The sequence below is a fragment of the Oncorhynchus nerka genome, linkage group LG5 (genome assembly GCF_034236695.1).
Source record: "Oncorhynchus nerka isolate Pitt River linkage group LG5, Oner_Uvic_2.0, whole genome shotgun sequence".
NCBI classification, from domain to species: domain Eukaryota; kingdom Metazoa; phylum Chordata; class Actinopteri; order Salmoniformes; family Salmonidae; genus Oncorhynchus; species Oncorhynchus nerka.
The window spans coordinates 40,339,139-40,364,442 of NC_088400.1; the positions used below are offsets into that span (position 1 = coordinate 40,339,139).

The following is a 25,304-nucleotide window of genomic DNA, read 5'->3' on the forward strand; positions in this document are numbered from 1 at the left end:
CTATAGGCTATAGTAGGCTATAGTAGACTATAGGCCCAATACATTATCATCGCATATTGGCTATGCTTGAATTGCCCTGCCAACGTTATTGTTCTCAGACCATTTAAAAATGAAGGTATGGTCACACCAGTAATAGATCAGTTGTTGTATTACTTGTGACTGAGGCACAGCTGAATGATCAAACATTGAAATTATGATTTTCATTTTATTAGACTAATGGGGCCTGCATCTGATGGTCTGTTTCAGTTTCCTTCAGCTCTGCTGAGACTGACCGTGACCAAAAAGCGGACACGGTCTTCAAGCTGATGGTGAAACTCGATTCTCACCACATTATTTCTGCCTCATCCACAAATTCATGTTGTTACTCTTATGACAAGAGAAAGTGAAATATTCCTTGATATTCAAAAAGACACAAGCCGCTAATACTAATAGTGTAGGCCTTTTGAAACACTTTGATATTCATTGCAGCTACAGTGTTGGCTGAAGCACATTTTATGGCTTCTTCATGTAATTATACAACAGGTGGGTCTAATCCTGAATGCTAATTTGTTAAAACCGCATCCCAGCCAGTGTCTATTCCACATACAAATGTAAACATGAACTCACTCAGAAAAACAGCTTAGCTGTATTTGTTGACAGTCCCTGTCGTCATGGTTTAATTTTTAAAAAATATCACAGTGTTAACTTTGCTGTGCGCTCGATTGGCCAGCCGTGGGCCAATAGGTGCACTTCATTTGCTCTACGTGTCCGCGGAGTATGGCGCTTGACTCGGAGGCAGCGGAAGGGAAAAATGTAATCATAACTACAATTATTCTGGGTGATTTTATTTGTAGTCGCACTGGTGCTCCCATATTAAAATGTCACGTTGCTCAGAAAAATATTTAGGAGCTTAAGCGACCTTTGAGCCCTGGGTGGCAATAACCTAGAAAATATGTGGAAAACCTCTGACAGGAGGAACATCTCTTATGTGGTGTGTAAAGTTTGTAATGGGACCGTCTGAGATCAGTGTCTCGAGGTAACTTCTACCTCAAATCAAATTGTATTGGTGGCATACACATATTTAGCAGATGTTATTGTGGGTGCAGCAAAATGCTTGTGTTCCGAGCTCCAACGGTGCAGTAACATCTAACAAATACACAACCATCTAAAAAGTAAAAGAATGGAATTAAGAAATAGGCCTAGAGCCCATTTGTGCTTACCCGTATTGGTTTGAGGAAGTCCAGGTTGTTGAGGAAGTGGCTTTCTGCTTGGTTGAGCCAGGAGCCTGGGGACCGGCAGAGGATCTCCTGGACCAGACTGGACACCTCGCTGTCTGTGATGGTCACAAAGTCCTCCACACTGGTGCCGTTGCTTTTGCACATGTCCCTCAGGTGGACACCGAAGCCTTTGACCAGCACCTGGACAGGGAAGGGGAGAAGGGTCGATGGGTAATGGAGCAATGACTAAAGACAGGCAGAGAACAGTATTTCTCAAACCTCCAAAGTTGCACGTTTTTCATTCATCTAAGCAGATGTGCTCGTGCAGGGTTCGAACAAACATTTGAAACACGTAATCTTGGGGGTACTGAAAGAACAGAATTGAGAAACACACATGGGATAAGGCCGTGTGACTTTGGAGTTGCATGCATGTTGTTATCTCGGGGTTGGATACCACGGAGCAATATTAGGACCTGAATTGTTTACATACTGTATCTAGATTCCCATTGCTTCATGTTGCTGCAGGATTGTGTGTGTAATGTGAGGGCATTGTCACTATCAAATTGTTGTAATCCATTTAGCTGAAGAATAAGGCCTAGTTGAGATTATTTCCACATAGGCCTACAGCAGGGTGGGGGGGTGGGGGGGAGAGAATAGGATAGGAAAAACCAGATGGCAGTTTCTAAAACTGTGAAAGAAAACAAATATATCTTCATGTTTTTGAGGAGAGAACAAAGGCAGTGGAAGATGATGTCTTGCAGTAAAAACTCTAGTGGTGAAGGCTACAGTACTAGCCCTTTGGTGTACTCCCTGCTTCATCACATTCAAACACCGCAGTAGACATCTCTACCCTCTCTCTGCCCTCTCTCTAAAGGGTTATGTCCCTGTAATAAAGGGCCACAGACTTAATTAACTCACAGGTGCTCCATCAAATCTAACCCAGAAACGCTACTGACCTGTTCTATATCCGCTACTGGGAATGTTCAGCAACTACTACACTGCTTCTAATACTGTTCATGATCGACTGAACTGACCGCAGTAATAGGCCTTTGCCTCATAGCACTTTGGGAGGGTGGCGTTTTTCCCCTCTTACCTTTTCCAAATTCACGTCGGCCTCAATGATCTGGTGCACGGCGTGTTCCGAGAAGGAGGCGTTTCGCAGGAGGAAAGTGGACAGGGTCTCATTGTCGTGGAGGAAATCCTTCAGCTTGAATCCTGTGGGAAACAAACACAACAACGTGTTCAAACTAGCCCTCTCCTATTCCCCGACATTACTAGGTATGTGTGTGTGTGTGTGTGTGCTTGGATGGAATGATCTATTGTAATAGGCCTATTTAGCAAGTTTTGGATGTCCCTTCTGCCAAATCATGCTATTTTCCTTAGTTGTGGGTAGTGTATTAGCTTTCAACCTCATTCAAACTTTTGTTTGCCCAATTGTCATGGAGCTGCATCTGATTGGTTGCTAGTTACTCAGGTGACCAACCCTACAAAACGATTGCCGGATTATTTGGATAAGCGTTCTTTTCGTATTTTAGAGTTCAAATTACAGGACAGTAAGTTATACCTCCTCAGACCACACACACATCTAAACAAACAACTACGCTGTGGCTCCAGCGGCACAAACAAAAGCAGGTGAATACTTAACCCCCCTTTCCCCATAAAGGTAGCTTCATGAATAGCTTTTCAGAGGCCGGAGAAGAGTTTCCCTATGTAAATACTGACAACAACACAGGCTAGGACAATTCTGTACATGTCCAAGGCAAAACGGCCAACGCTGAAGTAGACTGGGGTCCATGAGAGGTAAAATAGCAATATACACACATTTGCTGCCTGGTAACATCTTCTGATTGCTGTTGATCATTTCAATGAGGTGCCTTTAACATTTCATTCATTTACATTTACATTACATTTAAGTCATTTAGCAGACGCTCTTATCCAGAGCGACTTACAAATTGGTGCGTTCACCTTAAGACATCCAGTGGAACAGCCACTTTACAATAGTGCATCTAAATCTTTTAAGGGGGGAGGGGGTGAGAAGGATTACTTTATCCTATCCTAGGTATTCCTGAAAGAGGTGGGGTTTCAGGTGTCTCCGGAAGATGGTGATTGACTCCGCTGTCCTGGCGTCGTGAGGGAGTTTGTTCCACCATTGGGGGGCCAGAGCAGCGAACAGTTTTGACTGGGCTGCGCGGGAACTGTACTTCCTCAGTGGTAGGGAGGCGAGCAGGCCAGAGGTGGATGAACGCAGTGCCCTTGTTTGGGTGTAGGGCCTGATCAGAGCCTGGAGGTACTGAGGTGCCGTTCCCCTCACAGCTCCGTAGGCAAGCACCATGGTCTTGTAGCGGATGCGAGCTTCAACTGGAAGCCAGTGGAGAGAGCGGAGGAGCGGGGTGACGTGAGAGAACTTGGGAAGGTTGAACACCAGACGGGCTGCGGAGACAAAAGACCTTCTCCCTTACCTCACCTCGCTCATCAACTCATCCCTGACCGCTGGCTACGTCCCTTCTGTCTTCAAGAGAGCGAGAGTTGCACCCCTTCTGAAAAAACCTACACTCGATCCCTCCGATGTCAACAACTACAGACCAGTATCCCTTCTTTCTTTTCTCTCCAAAACTCTTGAACGTGCCGTCCTTGGCCAGCTCTCCCGCTATCTCTCTCAGAATGACCTTCTTGATCCAAATCAGTCAGGTTTCAAGACTAGTCATTCAACTGAGACTGCTCTTCTCTGTATCACGGAGGCCCTCCGCACTGCTAAAGCTAACTCTCTCTCCTCTGCTCTCATCCTTCTAGACCTATCGGCTGCCTTCGATACTGTGAACCATCAGATCCTCCTCTCCACCCTCTCCGAGTTGGGCATCTCCGGCGCGGCCCACGCTTGGATTGCGTCCTACCTGACAGGTCGCTCCTACCAGGTGGCGTGGCGAGAATCTGTCTCCTCACCACGCGCTCTCACCACTGGCGTCCCCCAGGGCTCTGTTCTAGGCCCTCTCCTATTCTCGCTATACACCAAGTCACTTGGCTCTGTCATAACCTCACATGGTCTCTCCTATCATTGCTATGCAGACGACACACAATTAATCTTCTCCTTTCCCCCTTCTGATGACCAGGTGGTGAATCGCATCTCTGCATGTCTGGCAGACATATCAGTGTGGATGACGGATCACCACCTCAAGCTGAACCTCGGCAAGACGGAGCTGCTCTTCCTCCCGGGAAGGACTGCCCGTTCCATGATCTCGCCATCACGGTTGACAACTCCATTGTGTCCTCCTCCCAGAGCGCTAAGAACCTTGGCGTGATCCTGGACAACACCCTGTCGTTCTCAACTAACATCAAGGCGGTGGCCCGTTCTTGTAGGTTCATGCTCTACAACATCCGCAGAGTACGACCCTGCCTCACACAGGAAGCAGCGCAGGTCCTAATCCAGGCACTTGTCATCTCCCGTCTGGATTACTGCAACTCGCTGTTGGCTGGGCTCCCTGCCTGTGCCATTAAACCCCTACAACTCATCCAGAACGCCGCAGCCCGTCTGGTGTTCAACCTTCCCAAGTTCTCTCACGTCACCCCGCTCCTCCGCTCTCTCCACTGGCTTCCAGTTGAAGCTCGCATCCGCTACAAGACCATGGTGCTTGCCTACGGAGCTGTGAGGGGAACGGCACCTCAGTACCTCCAGGCTCTGATCAGGCCCTACACCCAAACAAGGGCATTGCGTTCATCCACCTCTGGCCTGCTCGCCTCCCTACCACTGAGGAAGTACAGTTCCCGCGCAGCCCAGTCAAAACTGTTCGCTGCTCTGGCCCCCAATGGTGGGACAAACTCCTTCACGACGCCAGGACAGCGGAGTCAATCACCACCTTCCGGAGACACCTGAAACCCCACCTCTTTCAGGAATACCTAAGATAGGATAAAGTAATCCTTCTCACCCCCCCCCCCCCTTAAAGATTTAGATGCACTATTGTAAAGTGGCTGTTCCACTGGATGTCTTAAGGTGAACGCACCAATTTGTAAGTCGCTCTGGATAAGAGCGTCTGCTAAATGACTTAAATGTTAAATGTTAATATGTAGTGAGGGCCAGCCAACGAGAGCATACAGGTCGTAGTGGTGGGTAGTATATGGGGCTTCATCCAGTTTGCTGAGTAGAGTGTTGGAGGCTATTTTGTAAATGACATCGCCGAAGTCAAGGATCGGTAGGATAGTCAGTTTTACAGGGTATGTTTGGCAGCATGAGTGAAGGAGGCTTTGTTGCGAAATAAGAAGCCGATTCTAGATTTAATTTTGGATTGGAAATGCTTAACTAGTTGCTCCTACCCTCTACTTTTTTGAACATTTTGTTAAAAATCGCGCAACATTTCAGCGCCCTGCTACTCATGCCAGGAATATAGTACGTTCATATGGTTAGAATGTGTGTATAGGAAACCCTCGGACGTTTTTAAAACTGGTTAAATCACGACTGTGGCTATTACATAACGTGCGTTACATCGGAAAGCGCAGGAAAACCTGATCACAGAAAATGGAAATAAATATCCTTGCGCCACTTCCAGCAATTGTTAACAGTGAGCCGAATTAGATAAGACCGAGCATTCAACTCCCACAGCATCCCCATGTAGTCGAGTATCTTGTGAATTTAATCCTCTTTGATTCTTGGTTGAACCGAAAGAGGGGCACGACGTACCTCCGGTCTCCGCCCAGATCATTCCGGAAGAGCTCTCTCCTGAAATTTTTTCCAAGACGACAGCTAATGATATGTACATCGCCTACGGATGAATTTTATCGCTTATTAACGTTTACTAATACCTAAAGTAGCATTACAAACGTATTTCGAAGTGTTTTGTGAAAGTTTATCGTCTACTTTTTGAATTTTAAAAAATGACGTTACGTTGTGAAATCGCTGTTTTTTTCGTTTATCACACAGTCTACATATAACGATATCTTGGCTTTATATGGCCCGATTTAATCGAAATAAAGACCCAATAGTGTTTATGGGACATCTAGGAGTGCCAACAAAGAAGATGGTGAAAGGTAATGACTGTTTTCTATTTTATTGTGCGGTTTGTGTAACGCCGAAATGCTAATTATTTTGTTTACGTCCCCTGCTGTGCTTTTCTGTTGTAGTGTATTGGTGCATGCTATCAGATAATAGCTTCTCATGCTGTCGCCGAAAAGCATTTTAAAAATCTGACTTGTTGCCTGGATTCACAACGAGTGTAGCTTTAATTTGATACCCTGCATGTGTATTTTAATGAACTTTTGAGTTTTAACTAATACTATTAGCATTTAGCGTAGCACATTTGCATTTCCAGAGCTCTAGTTGGGACGCAAGCGTCCCAGGTAGAGGTAAGAGGTTAATGTGAGTCTGGAAGGAGAGTTTACTGTCTAACCAGACACCTAGGTATTTGTAGTTGTTAATATATTCTAAGTAAGAACCGTCTAGAGTAGTGATGCTAGTCGGGCGGGCGGGTGCGGGCAGTAATCGGATGAAGAGCATTCACTTAGTTTTACTAGCATTTAAATGCAGTATTCAATATAAAAGGTAAGAAAAACTGAAAATCCAGAATATAATCTTAAAAAGAGCACAGATTCAATACTAGGTCAGATAAAATAAAAACACACAAGAACACCTGGTGTTTACGAGCAAAATTACATCTAAAAGAAGGTTCTGAATAAAAGTTGAAAATACGTATTTTCCAGACGTTGAAATATTTTTTTTTTACAACTTTCTACAGCTGTACATCAATTCACTTATATCCATTAAGAAATAATATCACATTCAAACATTCTTATTCCAATTAAAAGAAAATGGAGCCAATTCAATATTACAGCTTGGAACACCTATTTTTGCCATCACACGTTAGCTTTTTCAAAAGTTTGAAACTTGCATTGATTATGCTTGAAGTTACAACCAACAGAACTCTTAACACTCTCAGTAACAGTTACAGAGAAGTTTTTCTTTTCTTGCTTTGACTGTGATATGTGGTTGTTATCTACCTTAGCTGAATGCACTGACTGTAAGTGGCTCTGGATAAGAGCATCTGCTAAATTACCAAATGTAAATGTTAAAATGAACACTTGCAAAGCATTCTGGGTATTATTCTAATCAGCTCAACCCCAAACAAGCCCAAATTTGGTCGGACTGGACTAAATCTGAACCAATCATAGAAGTCTATGTTTCACAGTACATAGAGCACAGAAGAGTGCAATAGAATGCTATGCCGTACAGTAAAGTACTTTAGTAGAGTAAAGTACAGTAGAGTACTGTAGGGTACAGTAAAATACAATATAGAACATTATACTGTACTCTACTATGCTGTGCTCCACTATACTGTAATCTAGTGTACTATACTCCAATTTTCTTTGCTATATTAAACTGTTCTATGCTGTCCAAAATTCGATCTGAACCAATCATAGATGTCTATGTTTGGGCCAAATCAAAGCCGGTCTGGACCAAACCTGAACCGATCATACAAGTCTTTTTTGGGGGCCAAATCAAGTCCGGTGCGGACCGGACCAAAACTGAACCAAATATAGACGTCCATGGTGGGTTCAGATTTGGTCTGGACGGACATTGAAATCAAGGCCAGTGCGGACGGACCAAATGCCAACGTATTTTCAACGTCTGTGCTCACAGGGTCAGTACCAGTACTATATCAATGTGTAGGGATACTGGCCCCCCTCTCTACTTGGCTCCTTCCCTCAACTCCTGGGCCCTTTCAAAGAACAAACGCTGGAAGTGGGTTCTGATGGCAGTGGGGGGTCGGGGGAACAAAAGGCCAGGAGGTGGCAGATTCCTGAAACATTAACCCCCCCCCGGCTGGATGGACGTTTGAAGACATACGAGGTGAGTGGGTGGGAGGTCAAATAAGGTCTCTGAAAATCTGGGGCCTTTTCAAAAGCTGACAGACTTGTTTAACTGTCTAAAACATGCACCCCTGTAAATCATTAGAATCAAATGTCAAAAGGAGTTACAAATTAGCAAAAAATATCCAACAAACCATGAACATGCTTTAGAATTTTGCGATAGGTCAATTGAATCAATGTTCCTCCACTGGTCACAGTCCACCCCCATCCCCCCCATGACACCTTTCAGTTAATCTACTCTGACAAATCCTTCAGTCTATTGTATTGGGACATTCACAGGCTTCTGTGAATTCCTGTTGAATGCCTGTGAAAAGCCTCTCTGGAGGTAAGCCATTGTAGCCAAGGGCTTGGTTTTTACAGGACTGTCTGACAAAACATTGGTGGCCCTAGGTCGAGTTCATGATCATGCATATATTATGATGACATTTTGCGATGTTTTCGTTCGTTTTTGGACTTCGGTGAGGAATTTTTCAGCTGCTCGGGCACATGACACTTTTCTAGAGGCAAGCTAGTGTTTTATTTTATTTTTTTATTTATTTTTATTTCACCTTTATTTAACCAGGTAGGCTAGTTGAGAACAAGTTCTCATTTGCAACTGCGACCTGGCCAAGATAAAGCATAGCAGTGTGAACAGACAACACAGAGTTACACATGGAGTAAACAATTAACAAGTCAATAACACAGTAGAAAAAAAGGGGGAGTCTATATACAATGTGTGCAAAAGGCATGAGGAGGTAGGCGAATAATTACAATTCTGCAGATTAACACTGGAGTGATAAATGATCAGATGGTCATGTACAGGTAGAGAGATATTGGTGTGCAAAAGAGCAGAAAAGTAAATAAATAAAAACAGTATGGGGATGAGGTAGGTGAAAATGGGTGGGCTATTTACCAATAGACTATGTACAGCTGCAGCGATCGGTTAGCTGCTCAGATAGCTGATGTTTGAAGTTGGTGAGGGAGATAAAAGTCTCCAACTTCAGCGATTTTTGCAGTTCGTTCCAGTCACAGGCAGCAGAGTACTGGAACAAAAGGCGGCCAAATGAGGTGTTGGCTTTAGGGATGATCAGTGAGATACACCTGCTGGAGCGCGTGCTACGGATGGGTGTTGCCATCGTGACCAGTGAACTGAGATAAGGCGGAGCTTTACCTAGCTTGGACTTGTAGATGACCTGGGGCCAGTGGGTCTGGCGACGAATATGTAGCGAGGGCCAGCCGACTAGAGCATACAAGTCGCAGTGGTGAGTGGTATAAGGTGCTTTAGTGACAAAACGGATGGCACTGTGATAGACTGCATCCAGTTTGCTGAGTAGAGTGTTGGAAGCCATTTTGTAGATGACATCGCCGTATTCGAGGATCGGTAGGATAGTCAGTTTTACTAGGGTAAGCTTGGCAGCGTGAGTGAAGGAGGCTTTGTTGCGGAATAGAAAGCCGACTCTTGATTTGATTTTCGATTGGAGATGTTTGATATGGGTCTGGAAGGAGAGTTTGCAGTCTAGCCAGACACCTAGGTACTTATAGGTGTCCACATATTCAAGGTCGGAACCATCCAGTGTGGTGATGCTAGTCGGGCAAGCGGGTGCAGGCAGCGATCGGTTGAAAAGCATGCATTTGGTTTTACTAGCGTTTAAGAGCAGTTGGAGGCCACGGAAGGAGTGTTGTATGGCATTGAAGCTCGTTTGGAGGTTAGATAGCACAGTGTCCAATGACGGGCCGAAAGTATATAGAATGGTGTCGTCTGCGTAGAGGTGGATCAGGGAATCGCCCGCAGCAAGAGCAACATCATTGATATATACAGAGAAAAGAGTCGGCCCGAGAATTGAACCCTGTGGCACCCCCATAGAGACTGCCAGAGGACCGGACAGCATGCCCTCCGATTTGACACACTGAACTCTGTCTGCAAAGTAATTGGTGAACCAGCGGAAGGCAGTCATCCGAAAAACCGAGGCTACTGAGTCTGCCGATAAGAATATGGTGATTGACAGAGTCGAAAGCCTTGGCAAGGTCGATGAAGACGGCTGCACAGTACTGTCTTTTATCGATGGCGGTTATGATATCGTTTAGTGCCTTGAGCGTGGCTGAGGTGCACCCGTGACCGGCTCGGAAACCAGATTGCACAGCGGAGAAGGTACGGTGGGATTCGAGATGGTCAGTGACCTGTTTGTTGACTTGGCTTTCGAAGACCTTAGATAGGCAGGGCAGGATGGATATAGGTCTGTAACAGTTTGGGTCCAGGGTGTCTCCCCCTTTGAAGAGGGGGATGACTGCGGCAGCTTTCCAATCCTTGGGGATCTCAGACGATATGAAAGAGAGGTTGAACAGGCTGGTAATAGGGGTTGTGACAATGGCGGCGGTGTTCAAAGCCAAAGTCTCCACCCCTTCGTCTGTGATTGGTCAACAGTAGGGATTCTTAAATAATGTCTTTGCACATTGTTTCATTGAGAAATACTGCACCAAACATCTTAGTTAGATGTAAAATTGCGTTACTAAGATCTCCTCAGCAAAAATGTCAAAATTAATGACAGATTTCTTTAATTATTTTAGATGAATTCTGACAATTTTGAGAATTGGCTACTGCGTCTCAAAATGGACAAACAGTACTATTGGCACTTTTTTCTTGTTTTTCAAGCGAAGGTCTTTTAAAGGAGTATGAGAGCACACTTGTTCAGTTCGCCTAGCCGAGTGAGGCGCCAGCCAAACTGAAGCATGCTGATGCCTTTATTGTTAAACGTGAGATTAATCAATCTAGATATTACAACATGTCATGTTAAAATCTGTCTATAAAATGTGTGCCCTGCCGAACACCAAAAAGATGACCCTTCCTGAAATATATTGGATCTAAAACTAGAAAATCAAATCAAATTTGATTCATCACATGCTTCGTAAACAACAAGTGTGGACCAACAGTGAAATGCTTACTTACGGGCCCTTCCCAACAATGCAGAAAGAAAGAAAATAGAGAAATAATTGAAAAGTTAAACACCTAATAACAAAAGTAATAATAGATACATAATGATTAACAATAACTTGGCTATATACTAGGGGTACCCGTACCGAGTCGATGTGCAGGGGTATGAGGTAATTGAGGTAGATATGTACATATAAATAGAAATAAAGTGACAGATGGTAGGTAAACAGTAGCAGCAGCGTACGTGATGAGTCAAAAGAGTTAGTGCAAAAAGGGTCCATGCAGATAGTCTGGGTAGTTATTTGGTTAATTATTTAACTAACTATTTAGCAGTCTTATTGCTTGGGGTTAGAAGCTGTTCAGGGTCCTGTCACCAGACTTGGTGAATCGGTACCACTTGACGTTGCAACAGCAGAGAGAACAGTCTATGACATGGGTGCCTGGAGTCTTTTTTTAGGGCCTTCCTCTGACAACGCCTGGTATAGAGGTCCTGGATGGCACGGAGCTTGGCCCCAGTGATGTACTGGGCCGTAAGTACTACCCTCTGTAGCGGTCGGATGCCAAGCAGTTGCTATACCAAGTGATGATGCAGCCTTTCAAGATGCTCTCAATGGTGCAGCTGTAGAACTTTTTGAGGATCTGAGGGCCCATGCCAAATCTTTTCAGCCTCCGGAGGGGAAAAGGCGTTGTCGTGCCCTCTTTACGACTGTGTTGGTGTGTTTGGACCATGATGAATCCTTAGTGATGTGGACACAGAAGGACTGGAAGCTCTCGACGCGCTCCACTACAGCCCTGTCGATGTGAATGGGGGCATTCTCAGCCCTCCTGTTCCTGTAGTCCACGTCTTCCTGACGTTGAGTGAGAGGTTGTTGTCCTGGCACCACACTGCCAGGTCTCTGACCTCCCTATAGGCTGCCTCATCATCGTCAGTGATCAGGCCTACCGTCGTCGTGTCATTGGCAAACATAATGATGGTGTTGGAGTCGTGTGTGGCCACGCAGTCATGGGTGAACAGAGAGTACAGGACGGGACTAAGCATGCCCCTGTATTGAGGGTCAGCATGGAGGATGTGTTGTTACCTAACCCTCACCACCTGGTTAGGAAGCCCATGATCCAGTTGCAGATCCTGGACTTACAGCTCGTTGAGTGCAGTCTTAATGCCAGCATCGGTTTGTGCTGTTAAATAGAAAGCTACGAAAAATATTGATGAAAATTGTATGGTTTACAGCTTATCGCGAGGTATTCTAAGTCAGGTGAGCAGAACCTCGAGACTTCCTTAATACTAGAGATTGCGCACCAGCTGTTATTAACAAAGAGACACATCACCACCCTTGAGCTTATCCAACGCTGCCGACGCATAGAAAACACAGCTAAAATATTATCCATGTTTCCGAGAAAAATAGGATGTTAATGTTCTCCAGGACCCGTTGATAGGATAGTCTCGAACGGAGTTTGTTCTCCAGTGATTGTACATTTGTGTCACGCCCTGACCTTAGATATCTCTGTTTTTCTATATATTTTGATTAGGTCAGGGTGTGACTAGGGTGGGTACTCTAGTTATTGTACGTCTAGGGTTTTCGTCATCTAGGGCTTTTGTATGTCTATGTTGGCCTGATATGGTTCCCAATCGGAGACAGCTGTTTATCGTTGTCTCTGATTGGGGATCATATTTAGGTAGCCATTTTCCCCATTGTTAGTTGTGGGATCTTGTCTACAGTAAGTTGCCTTTGTGCACTCCAGTAGCTTCATGTTTTGTTTGTGCTTTTGTTTAGTGATTTTCTCTTTATTAAATTATTTGGAACTCTATGCACGCTGCACCTTGATCTCACTCATACGACGATCGTGACAATTTGCCAATAGGCGGTTTATTTACTCGCTGCCGTAGTTTCATCTGGGTGCCCGCACGTCAGCCACTGTACCACTTTCTCTTCCGAGTATTGGGGATCAGGGCCTGATCCGGGGTGTGCAGTACGTCCTGTGCCGCTGACACATTCAAGAAGAACAGTGGTCACTGTTCTGATGTCCAGAAGCTCTTTTCAGTCATAGGAAATTATGGCGGAAACATTTTGTACAAGAAAAGTTCAGATCAGCGCAAAGAAACTGTCACGACTTCCGCCGAAGTTGGTCCCTCTCCTTGTTTGGGCGGTGTTTGGCGGTTGACGTCATCAACCTTCTAGCCATCGCTGATCCATTTTCAATTTTCCATTGGTTTTGTCTTGTCTTCCATCACACCTGGTTCCAATCCCATCAATTACATGTTGTGTATTTAACCCTCTGTTTCCCCTCATGTCCTTGTCGGTGATTGTTTATTGTAAGTGTATGTCTACGTCTGTACTGGTGTGTATATAACCCTCTGTTCCCCCTCATGTCCTTGTCAGTGATTGTTTATTGTAAGTGTATGTGTACGTCTGTACTGGTGTGTATATAACCCTCTGTTTCCCCTCATGTCCTTGCCGGTGATTGTTTATTGTAAGTGTATGTGTACGTCTGTACTGGTGTGTATATAACCCTCTGTTTCCCCTCATGTCCTTGTCGGTGATTGTTTATTGTAAGTGTATGTGTACGTCTGTACTGGTGTGTATATAACCCTCTGTTCCCCCTCATGTCCTTGTCAGTGATTGTTTATTGTAATGTGTACGTCTGTACTGGTGTGTATATAACCCTCTGTTTCCCCTCATGTCCTTGTCGGTGATTGTTTATTGTAAGTGTATGTGTACGTCTGTACTGGTGTGTATATAACCCTCTGTTTCCCCTCATGTCCTTGTCGGTGATTGTTTATTGTAAGTGTACGTCTGTACTGGTGTGTATATAACCCTCTGTTTCCCCTCATGTCCTTGTCGGTGATTGTTTATTGTAAGTGTACGTCTGTACTGGTGTGTATATAACCCTCTGTTTCCCCTCATGTCCTTGCCGGTGATTGTTTATTGTAAGTGTATGTCTACGTCTGTACTGGTGTGTATATAACCCTCTGTTCCCCCTCATGTCCTTGTCAGTGATTGTTTATTGTAAGTGTATGTGTACTGGTGTGTATTTAACCCTCTGTTTCCCCTCATGTCCTTGTCGGTGATTGTTTATTGTAAGTGTATGTGTACCTCTGTACTGGTGTGTATTTAACCCTCTGTTCCCCCTCATGTCCTTGTCAGTGATTGTTTATTGTAATGTGTACGTCTGTACTGGTGTGTATATAACCCTCTGTTTCCCCTCATGTCCTTGTCAGTGATTGTTTATTGTAAGTGTATGTGTACGTCTGTACTGGTGTGTATATAACCCTCTGTTCCCCCTCATGTCCTTGTCAGTGATTGTTTATTGTAAGTGTATGTGTACGTCTGTACTGGTGTGTATATAACCCTCTGTTCCCCCTCATGTCCTTGTCAGTGATTGTTTATTGTAATGTGTACGTGTGTACTGGTGTGTATATAACCCTCTGTTCCCCCTCATGTCCTTGTCAGTGATTGTTTATTGTAATGTGTACGTGTGTACTGGTGTGTATATAACCCTCTGTTCCCCCTCATGTCCTTGTCAGTGATTGTTTATTGTAAGTGTATGTGTACGTCTGTACTGGTGTGTATATAACCCTCTGTTTCCCCTCATGTCCTTGTCAGTGATTGTTTATTGTAATGTGTACGTCTGTACTGGTGTGTATATAACCCTCTGTTTCCCCTCATGTCCTTGTCAGTGATTGTTTATTGTAAGTGTATGTGTACGTCTGTACTGGTGTGTATATAACCCTCTGTTCCCCCTCATGTCCTTGTCAGTGATTGTTTATTGTAATGTGTACGTCTGTACTGGTGTGTATTTAACCCTCTGTTCCCCCTCATGTCCTTGTCAGTGATTGTTTATTGTAAGTGTATGTGTACGTCTGTACTGGTGTGTATATAACCCTCTGTTCCCCCTCATGTCCTTGTCAGTGATTGTTTATTGTAATGTGTACGTCTGTACTGGTGTGTATATAACCCTCTGTTCCCCCTCATGTCCTTGTCAGTGATTGTTTATTGTAATGTGTACGTCTGTACTGGTGTGTATTTAACCCTCTGTTCCCCCTCATGTCCTTGTCAGTGATTGTTTATTGTAATGTGTACGTCTGTACTGGTGTGTATATAACCCTCTGTTTCCCCTCATGTCCTTGTCAGTGATTGTTTATTGTAATGTGTACGTTATTATTATGTTTTCCGGTGGGTTTTTGTAAATAAACTGTGCCGTTGGAAACGGTTATTTCTCTCCTGCGTCTGACTTCTCTGCCGCCAGTTCACACCCTTACAGAAACACACAAAATAGCCCGTAAAACAGCCCCTATACATTCTAGCGCCATTCTCGTAACACAATTGCAAAAGTCAATGTGAGATTATGCAAACCCACAAAAACATTGATTTTGAGTAATTGAGTTGGAGCTAAAAACATTCTGTGAACTTTCAATAAATTCCCTGGTTTTCCCAAAATCCCAGTTGGAAGAATCCTAGAATCAGGAGAGAATAAGATAGAAATCTGGAATCCTCCCTCCAGGATTTCTGGAAAACCGGGGAATTTATTGAACGTTCCCAGATTTTTTGAACCCTAGTTGGAGACAATCTACTCTTTTAGATAGATGGCTCCACTATAAATACATTTTACAGTGCCAAATTGTATCTACTAAGACGTGGGTCCACAATGTGTACAAAAAGTAATACGTCTCTGCCAAAAAGATATTCAGATAAAAAAAACATGACAAGGAAGAATATCAGATTCTTTTGGTCGATGTGAAAGCTTCGAGGGCTTTTAAGGGAAGAGCACTGTGCAGTCAAAGCTCTGTTCAGAAACTCAATGACACCGTGTATAATCGAAAAGAGCTTGAACTCAGCATGAGGGAAGCACAATATCTGGCAGAAGAGTTCATGATGGTCAAGCAGAAGACTAGCTGACATTAAAGTTATTGTGGAATTTGCTGTTATTGTGGTCCTTCAAATCTCTGATAACCTATTCAACTATCCTCCGTTCTAACATCTTTATCCCATTCAGAAAGGCTTGATTAATGGATATCATCAACGTGGATCATCAGGAGTATCTTGATCACACCTGTGACTGTACTAAAGGGCATATCGTCAGTGCACTGTGACCTCAGGAGCCAGAATGACCGAAATCAACCACCACTGGTGTTTTCGATTCATTTTGATAACATTGCTAAAAACCTGTTTTTGCTTTGTCATTATGGGGTATTATTTTAGAACAAGGCTGGAATGTAACCAAATGTGGAAAAAGTGAAGGGGTCTGAATACTTTTCGAATGCACTCTGAACTCAGGAGCCAGAATGAACGTAATCAACCACCACTGCTGAAGAGATATTGCGTCATCCCTGTTCATACTTATATATGGCAGAGTAATAAACCGAGCCGCTATTGGGATGAGTCGCGATTTAAAATGGTCCTATCAAACTCTAAGACAGGTTTATCAATATCATGCTTAGACTAGTAAATAGGTCGGGAGACTGAACCAGGAATTGATTAGCAATATCTAATAAGTTAATGGAAGTATGTTAAAACAATTGACCACTAGTCATTAGAGAGAGACCTAGCACATCTTTCACCTCTATTGCCATGAACAAAGGCTCAAATCAGATTTCACATCTGTTTTGGTTCATTTGAATGTTTTAGTTGTTTGAGGCACCTACACTTATGCCTAATTACACCTCAGCAGAGATTTTTCTACTATCAGCCAGTGGCTACACAGACAGCAAATATATCATTTATTACAGTAGTACTGTATTTGCCTTGATATTGAAGTCTCGTCTGTATGTTGTTATACTACTCCCGTGAAAGGCTTATCCTTTTATAAAGTCCATTACCCAAGCTAATGTAATATAAGGTCACATGGCTAAGAAGGCACAGTCCTATTGAGTATCTCACACTCTTTACAGGAATCTCACACCACTTACCCTGCATACAGCAAGTAAGGGAGTAGAGAAAATCTGTCCTATCATGAATGACATATGAGAATACCTCCAAGCCATGTGCCCAAACATCAGCCCACCCCATGGCCTGCCACAACCTGCCAGTGGGGAGAGGCTCTGCCGACTTTCATCCACCCACGGCCTCTCATATCACGCCACCACTGCCACTCTAAACACAAACTCATCTAAACGCTCATAACGGAATGTAATTATAGAAGAAATCTGAGTGTGAAATTGAAGTGGCATAATCTATCCATCTACAGTCATTCACAGGCACAGGAGGATCCCCCAGAAGACAGGTTGGAGCAGGACAAAAGAGGGATGGGAGTCCCGCTGTGAGTCAGCACAGTGTAAGGGAATTAGTGTTAACACTATTTTTTCTACCCAGAAGTGGGCATAACTCTCGGGGGCCAGATCAACGGGGCGGAAAGTTCAGGGCACGGCAAACAGAAATGCACTACGTAGACCTGGAATGACTCTTGATTCAGCTTCAGCGAAACTACTGTCTATTCTAAGCAGTGAGTTCCCCTCAAATGAATTGCCCCCTGGTGTTTCTTGTGAATGTAGTAGTGTGTGTGTAGTCTCTAATAAGTTGGTTTCATTGACCTCTGAACTATTGCATTGACCCATGGCTTATTTAGAGTCTCACAGTGGAGGTGTCATAATACCCATAAAACCTAGCGGTCAAACAGGGAAATGGTTCCATTCATTTTTCCCATGGGGGATTTTAGAAACACTTAAAATAAGGGCAATGTTTCTTGTCGGCTTATCCTGGCATGACGTTTTGATAACCATGTAAATCTCACTCAGACATGGTGACTTGAATCAATATATTAGGCTGTATTTACTCTCCAATTCGAAAATGCTAATTAGCATCAAAGTAGACATCATCCAAAACTACAAATCCCTGCAAGCTCCTGCTTGTCATCTTCTTTGTTAACAAGCATTGTGTCAATTCTGTGTTCACAGAATTGTCCATTTAAAGAAATGTAGCCAATTTATGAATTACCTAATTGAACAAAAATATATATGCAACATGTAAAGTGTTGGTCCCATTTTTCTTGAGCTGAAATAAAAAATCCCAACAATTTTCCATATACACAATAAGCTTATTTCTCCCAAATGTTGTGAACAAATTTGTCTACATGCCTATTAGTGAGCATTTCTCCTTTGCTAAGATAATCCATCCACCTGACAGGTGTGGCATATCAAGAAGCTGATTAAACAGCATGATCATTACACAGGTGCGCCTTGTGCTCGGGACAATAAAAGCCCACTCTAAATTGTGCCATTTTGGCACACAACACAATGCCACAGATGTCTCAAGTTTTGAGGGAGTGTGCAATTGGCGTGCTGACTGCAGAAATGTCCAACAGAGCTGTTGCCAGAGAATTGAATGTTAATTTCTCCATCATAAACTGCCTCCAAAGTCGTTTTTAGAGAATTTGGCAGTATATCCAACCGGCCTCACAACCGCAGAGCACGTGTAGCCACGCCAGTCCAGGACCTACACATCTGGTTTCTTCACCTGCGGGATCATTTCAGGAGGGGGATCCTCAGGAGTATTTCTGTCAGTAATGAAGCCTTTTTCTGGGGAAAAACTCATGCTGATTGGCTGGGCCTGGCTCCCCAGTGGGTGGACCTGGCTCCCAAGTGGGTTGGCCTACCCTGTCATGTGAAATCCATCGATTAGGGCCTAATACATCTATTTCAACTGACTGATTTCCTTCTATGACTTGTAATTCGGTAAAATCTTTGAAATTGTTGCATGTTGCATTTATATTTTCTGGTCAGTATATGTTTCGCTAACGTTAGAAAATGAATGGTGGAGAAACGTTTGGAATCATTTCCTTGTTTTATGGGTATTATGACTCATACTGTGGCACTCTATGGAGGTGCCTCTTACCTTCGGTGTTGGCCTGTAGGGTCTTCAGGGCTTGGATGAGGTCTTTAAAGCCGTCCAGATTCCGGTCATTCTGACTGTACAGCAGGATCTTCTTGGCATCCGAGAACAAACGAGAGATTCTACAGACATCCCACAGTGAAACAGATTAACAGAGAATACAATTGAATTGGTTCAAATCGAGTTATAAATGGGATATTTTAAAGAAACATTTAAGAGACCATTTTCTTTATTTGGATGTTATTCATCTAATGAAACGAGCCAAGTACAAAATAAAGTGTATTCATATTTTCATGTCTTATTAAAGGGAAACTATCCGATATAGAGCTGCAGCTTGCGGTGGGAACTCACATGGACTCATTGAAGTTGCCCACGACCCCAGGGGACTCTCCAGGAGTGGGGTTGCGGAAGCAGGGGTTGTTGGCGTTGCAGATGATGCCTTGGATCCACGGAAGGGTGCCTGCCGAGGGCATGGCCTTGTTGGGGAAATGACCTGACGGAGACACAGGCAGGGATACCATCAGTAACATCACTGTCAGTTATGTAGTGGTGAAAAAAGTAACGCTTCCTATTTTTTTCCAATGCAAAAGGTGGGTAAACTGTTGGGCAAAAGAATTTACTCTACTACACCACTGGTCAATGTACAGTACATTCATAAGACACACAGAGAGAGGACGCGGGAGAGCAGAGGAAGAGATCCAGGAAGAAAGAGTCAACTTGCTATATGTTGAAATGTAATAATGTTTACACCACATTCAACTACATCTATGAATGTAAAATAAGACTTTTCAAAGTATTCAATTCCATCTTTCTATTCAGTCTATTCACCCACTATCAACAGAGAGCGGACAGGAGAGAACACCGGGTAATCCAGCCACGTTTGAACTAATACTGAGACACTTAAAAGGCTTCTACATCAACCTGCTGGATCTACTTAGAGTGGTCTTTGAACATCACGTACAGAGCTCCAAAATGCAGGTACACCTGGATGAGCACAGATAGCTGATGTGTGTTCTCAGATTGCCTTATCGGGCCAGCAGCGGATGTGCTAGCATCAGCTAACCACGTCTTGTCCCATCCTAAGGGTTTCACTCAGCTGCTACAGACCTTATTGACGTGAGGGAGTGATTGCCTAAGTAAAATGTAGGACCTTGCCCCCCAAGATGCCGTCTCTCCCTCCCCGAGAGGCAAGCAGTTATTTGTGTGTGTTATCAGTAAACCTTAAGACTACCAACTGTCCCACTGCAAAGGAAAGCAGAGATAAGAGATAACCCCAAGTAGCCAAGTGCTTAGGAGATTCAGGGTGGCCATCTTGCTTTTAAGAGTGATCGTCTTCAACAGCCTACACAGTTTTACGACTTAATTAACTAGTGGGTGATAAATCGGAATCCTTAAATGGCATTTAGCTGGGCAGTTTTCAAACTATCACCATATTCAACATAAACAATTTTAAATATTCAAAAAGGGCATTATTTGGTGACTTATCGCTCTGTCATGTTTTATTTTTAATTTTTTATCATTTAATTTTTTTGTGTGGTTTACATCCATACCCAAAAGCAATAGGTTAGCCAGGCCCTGTGCAAGTAAGAACATGTCTTTCCTATCTGGTGTTTGAGCAGTTAGAACATACACAGACCCATGTGATGTATGATTCAAAGAATAGTATGCCTCTGCCTAGTGCCAAACCAAGACTTTAGGTGGAATTGAATGCAATTTACCAGCTAATGCTTCTGTTTTCTGGCAGATGGAAAAAGCACAGGCTTCCGGGAATGAAAGAAATTGGATATTCTGTTGTAGACAAGGATTTCTCAGGAGATGTGTTCATCCCATTGATAATAGTTATTAGTGGCTGTATAAATGCTTTGTCCTTCACAACTATATCCTAAAGCACGTTTGTAGACTCTTACACAAAGTAGGATCAATAAGTCCACCAGTTTGACTTTGTTAAACACATAGCTGTAACACTATTTTGTGTCTCATGAAGAATGCAGAGTATCGAGTCCCATACTAATAAACATAAGCTTCTTTAGCATAGGGGAGGTAGCTGGCCAATTTATTGATCCTGTTCTGTGAGGTCCCCCCAGAGATATAATTAACGGTAACCCAAGGTTTCTCTAGCATATCAGAACGTCTACCGGTTATCTCATTCTGGTGAAAAGATGCTTGGTTTAGCCAGTGCATGTCCATTACGTACATTTTCCCCATACCCGTGCCAAATAGTCTACCTAGGCCTTGCGACCTTCATCAGCTTTCACATATAGAAAGCTGGTCATGAGAATGGAGCGGCAATAAAGGTGTCAAACTCTGAAACCCCCCTAAAACAACAAATATGTCCACCGCCATCATGAGCCACTTCACAAATAAACTGTCAAATAAAATAGAAAATGTAATACATATATCTGTACCGTTTTGGCTGATCAAATAGGCCCATTTGCCTTAAACAAATGATCAAATAGCCCCCCACCACTCTTTCGCATTCAGAACAGCCTCAATTCGTCGGGGCATGGACTCTACAAGGTGTCGGATGCTGGCCCATGTTGACTCCAATGCTTCCCACAGTTGTGTCAAGTTTGGCTGGATGTCCTTTGGGTGGTGGACCATTCTTGATACGCACGGGAAACGGTTGAGCATGAAAAACACAGCGCTTGGCACTTACTACTTTACCCCATTCAAAGGCACTTAAATCTTTTGTCTTGCCCTCCCCTTCATCTACATTGATTGAAGTGGATTTAACAAGTAACATCAATAAGGGATCATAGCTTTCACCTGGTCAGTCTATGTCATGGAAAGAGCAGGTGTTCATAATGTTTTGTACTCACAGTGTGTTTAAATATATATACACCGGGCTACTGCAGAGGCTGTCGTTTTGTGTACTTTTTCATAACGACAACTACAAGTTTGATGTCGGACGACAGTAGAATGTTCATGATGTCGCTACAACAATTGTCTATAGAAATGTTGCTAGACAGTAAACCAGCCTTTAGGCTATATTGCCAATTGGTGCCTGTCATACAGTGTATGTGTTCCCCTGAATCAACAACTACCCTAAGAATGAATTACGAAAGGGTTCCGCAAACAAACATTTTCCCCTGGTGCCACTACTCCCTCTAGCTTTTACAGTTGTTGGCACTAGTCCATGATTTGATGATTTGGTCAGACCTAAATCAAGAGTAATCATCTTATTAAGTCCTTTGTGGTGCTTTATTAAGAAGTAGACTACTGAGGTATTCAAGGGGATAAGTTTCATCCAACAAGTCCAAGCAGGAAAGCATGACTCAAGATATTTTGGATGTGCTTTAGACAAAAAACCCAGTCATAAAACATCCACACCTGATCAAGGCCCACCATTAAAATCAACACGGTTATTAGGCTGTATGTGAAAAACTACGTATTTCATTTTTTTGCCTGAGTGTGTTTACTCGAGTGGCCAGCATAAATGCCTCCACATGGCATTGTGGCATGTCAGTGCATGATATTGCTAGCTTGTATACTGTAGCATCTTTGGCCTGTACAGTGTACAGTGTACAATTATTAAAAGGCAACAGAGTTCATCCCCAGATTTCAAATCCAAATGTCTCTGTGGCCAAAACAGCAGGATGCGTTAACCAACCAGTTCAGTGTCTTGTGAAGAAGTGGGTGCTGAAACAATGAAAAGGACAGGGAGGTGCGTCCTACTTACACTCATGTTGTTCGTACGGAGGGTAGTTCAGTCTCACTGATATCAAAATGAAGAAGATCAACAGGGGCCATACTATCTCAATCAGCAGTTGGAGCTAGAGAGAAAACACAAACAAGAGAAGAAAGCCAGTCAGCATTTTCATTAAGGAGCATGGCCTATGGAAACCATGACTCCTCCCCCTCCTCCCCACTTTATTAGCGTAGGCCTAGCTTGTCTGCTAATAGTCTGGAGCTCTTAAAAGCTGGCATTCAAAATTGCTCCCTCACTGCAACATATAATATGTCTGCATCAACGCCATACGCAGGCAGGATGTAGCTCTCTTAAGATGGCTTTTATTAGTAACTCATTCATAATAGATGCAAAGCTATCAATGCAAACAACCCTGACTTCAAAATAGCCAATGTTCCACATCCACATCCAGCAACAGTGAAGTCAACTCTGTTTAAGGGTTATCAGGTGTATGCTGATTGAATTAGGAGACAGAGAGCGATGTTACTCCAGCACATGTAAAGCCATCTAGAGGCAGGATTCTAAGACATGTGGGAAGACTAGTACAGACAAGCTGTAGTAGCAATTAAAGCTAACGTTGCTAAGTTAAAGCGCTGTCCCTGTGGCAGGGTTGGGGAGTTGTGAATTACATTTTTTTTTAAACCTTTATCTATGCAGGTTTTTCTCACTGAGATAAAATCACTGGTACAACAGCAGCAGAGGGAACAAAGTTTCAGACAAAACAACTTACATACACTAACACAACATGAACAAAACTATAGACACACATACACTACAACAATTACATATTATGTAAAGAAACACACATGCAACGTAACTGGTAATTTAACTTAATTTTGCAGTAAAATGTGTGAAGTAAGCAATCATTTCCTTCCTTTTTCGGCATCAGACCAGCCTTAAGGCGAACACATACTTCCCATCCGAAACAGTTCTGAACTGTAGACCCGGTATATTCTTCTTAATATATGACAATAATACAGTAATAATACATTAATAATACAGTCATTTCAACATTTTTTGAATATACTGTAAACATTATAACATGAACATAATTATACATTCTATTTCACTAACTTATTCAATTAAGTTTCCAATCAAACAAAGCCAGGGGAAAAAGTCCCAATTCCATACCAAGGACTTCTACACTTCACACAATCTGATATAAAGATGGACTGCTTACCGTTTGCCTTCTTCTGTAGGTAAAGTTCTTCCACAACAGCAAGCCCAGCTGAGTTGAGATGGACATCTCTACTCTGGACCTCTTACGCGCAAGCTTCCCTTGGCTCTAATTCTCTCAACTGAAATGACACACAGGCAGTGGTGACGTGGGGTAAAAAGACACCAGCAAGTCCAGCCAGCCAGCACACAGCTCAAAGGTACAAGGTCAAGGGTCACTTGTCTATCTGGAGCTGACTAGATCACATCTCTCCAATATGTCCTCCTCATATGGGAACTTCTCTACAATGTTCCCAGGCAGACTGAGAGAGAGAGGAGGGGCGGCGGGGACGTTCATACATGCAGATAGTTACAGGTTTTTAGTGCTTCCGTCAGTGCACTAATCACCGATGATCACTGATGATCACTGATGATCACTGGTGATCCCTAAACAGCACAGGATTGTTTTTTGAATGTGATTTAAATAGTCATTTAGCGTATGCACTTGGGGCACTACATTTGAAGTTGTTAAAGGAGATCCCAATTTTTTTTTAAATTAAGTCCATGATTTAATCAGCATTTCACACAGCATTTCACACAGATTTAATTACGTGATGTCTTTGATAAAAAAAATCACAAAAGTTTTGGGGCTATCACTATCCTGGGTTGCAATGCTCTACCAACATGCATGACAAGGTTATAGATGCTTTGTGAAGCCTCAATTTAATATGATTTATAAAGCCTTTATTAAGCGGTGCTTATTATAAAGCACAGGTTTATGTCATATTTTACATAGTGGGTTATGTCACATTTGACTTTGGTGGTTATGTCACACAGTTATGCACCCTTTATAGAGCATGACATACGGTTATAGATCATTTGTGAATCATTTATGTGGTGCTTATGAAGACTTTATGAAGTTATTCTTGTTAGGCCTACGACTTATCTCTTAATGTAGCATAATAACTGTATGTTATCATGTACCGGGCACTATGCATATGCAAAAATCTGACAAGTTCAAACTTTAATGGTGATACTTGCATGAGATACCATTAACAAAATATATATCAAAACAACCCTCCTCTTTGCATTAGTGTGTTCAGCGTAATCAGTTCATGAACCCAATAAATGGGACATGGGTATAAGTGGATGAGTAGGCTACAATCAGCGCCTCTAGCAGTCTTTCAAAGAACAGTCGGTGTACAGTTTAATTATCTCTCTGTATTTTGTCCTCACACAAGAGCCAGGTGGACTTGGCAGGTTATTTGACAATATAAATGACAACAAAATAAATTCTCACAAATGATTAACGGACTTATTAATACCATGTTTATTTTGCGGGTCTTCACATGATGTGTAGCCTGCAACAGCCCATAATGTACATTGGAACAAAGTAACTAAAGCTTGTTTCTAACTTGATTATTACCGTGTTTGGTGGCTATATGTTGCTTCGTAACGTGCGCAGAGATAACTCAACAAAGAATATCATAAAATATGGGATAGTGTTTATTTAATACGTCTACTTTTGTCTAACACTATGTATGGGTTTACTGAGAATATTCGTGACTTGTGGTGTTCTCAGGTTTCCTTTCAGAGAAAAATCGAATATTTTTTTACAACTAAATTAACTTGCATAAGATTGAATGTAGCCTATCATCAGGTATTTTTCACATAATGAGTAA

General features: G+C 42.9%; 1 protein-coding gene across 1 annotated transcript in view; it reads right to left on the reverse strand.

Moving 5' to 3' along the window:
• Nucleotides 1-23,919, reverse strand: part of LOC115129496 (phospholipid-transporting ATPase ABCA1-like) — a 45,715-nt gene extending 21,796 nt beyond the window's left edge. The window contains exons 1-6 of the mRNA XM_029659904.2: nt 23,648-23,919; nt 22,459-22,552; nt 19,131-19,272; nt 18,783-18,901; nt 2,290-2,411; nt 1,200-1,397 (exon numbers count right to left, since the gene is read on the reverse strand). Of these exons, the coding sequence (XP_029515764.1) occupies nt 1,200-1,397; nt 2,290-2,411; nt 18,783-18,901; nt 19,131-19,272; nt 22,459-22,552; nt 23,648-23,713 (741 nt within the window). The 5' untranslated portion in view covers nt 23,714-23,919. The remainder of the gene's footprint in view (nt 1-1,199; nt 1,398-2,289; nt 2,412-18,782; nt 18,902-19,130; nt 19,273-22,458; nt 22,553-23,647) is intronic.
• Nucleotides 23,920-25,304: the final 1,385 nt, after the last annotated feature.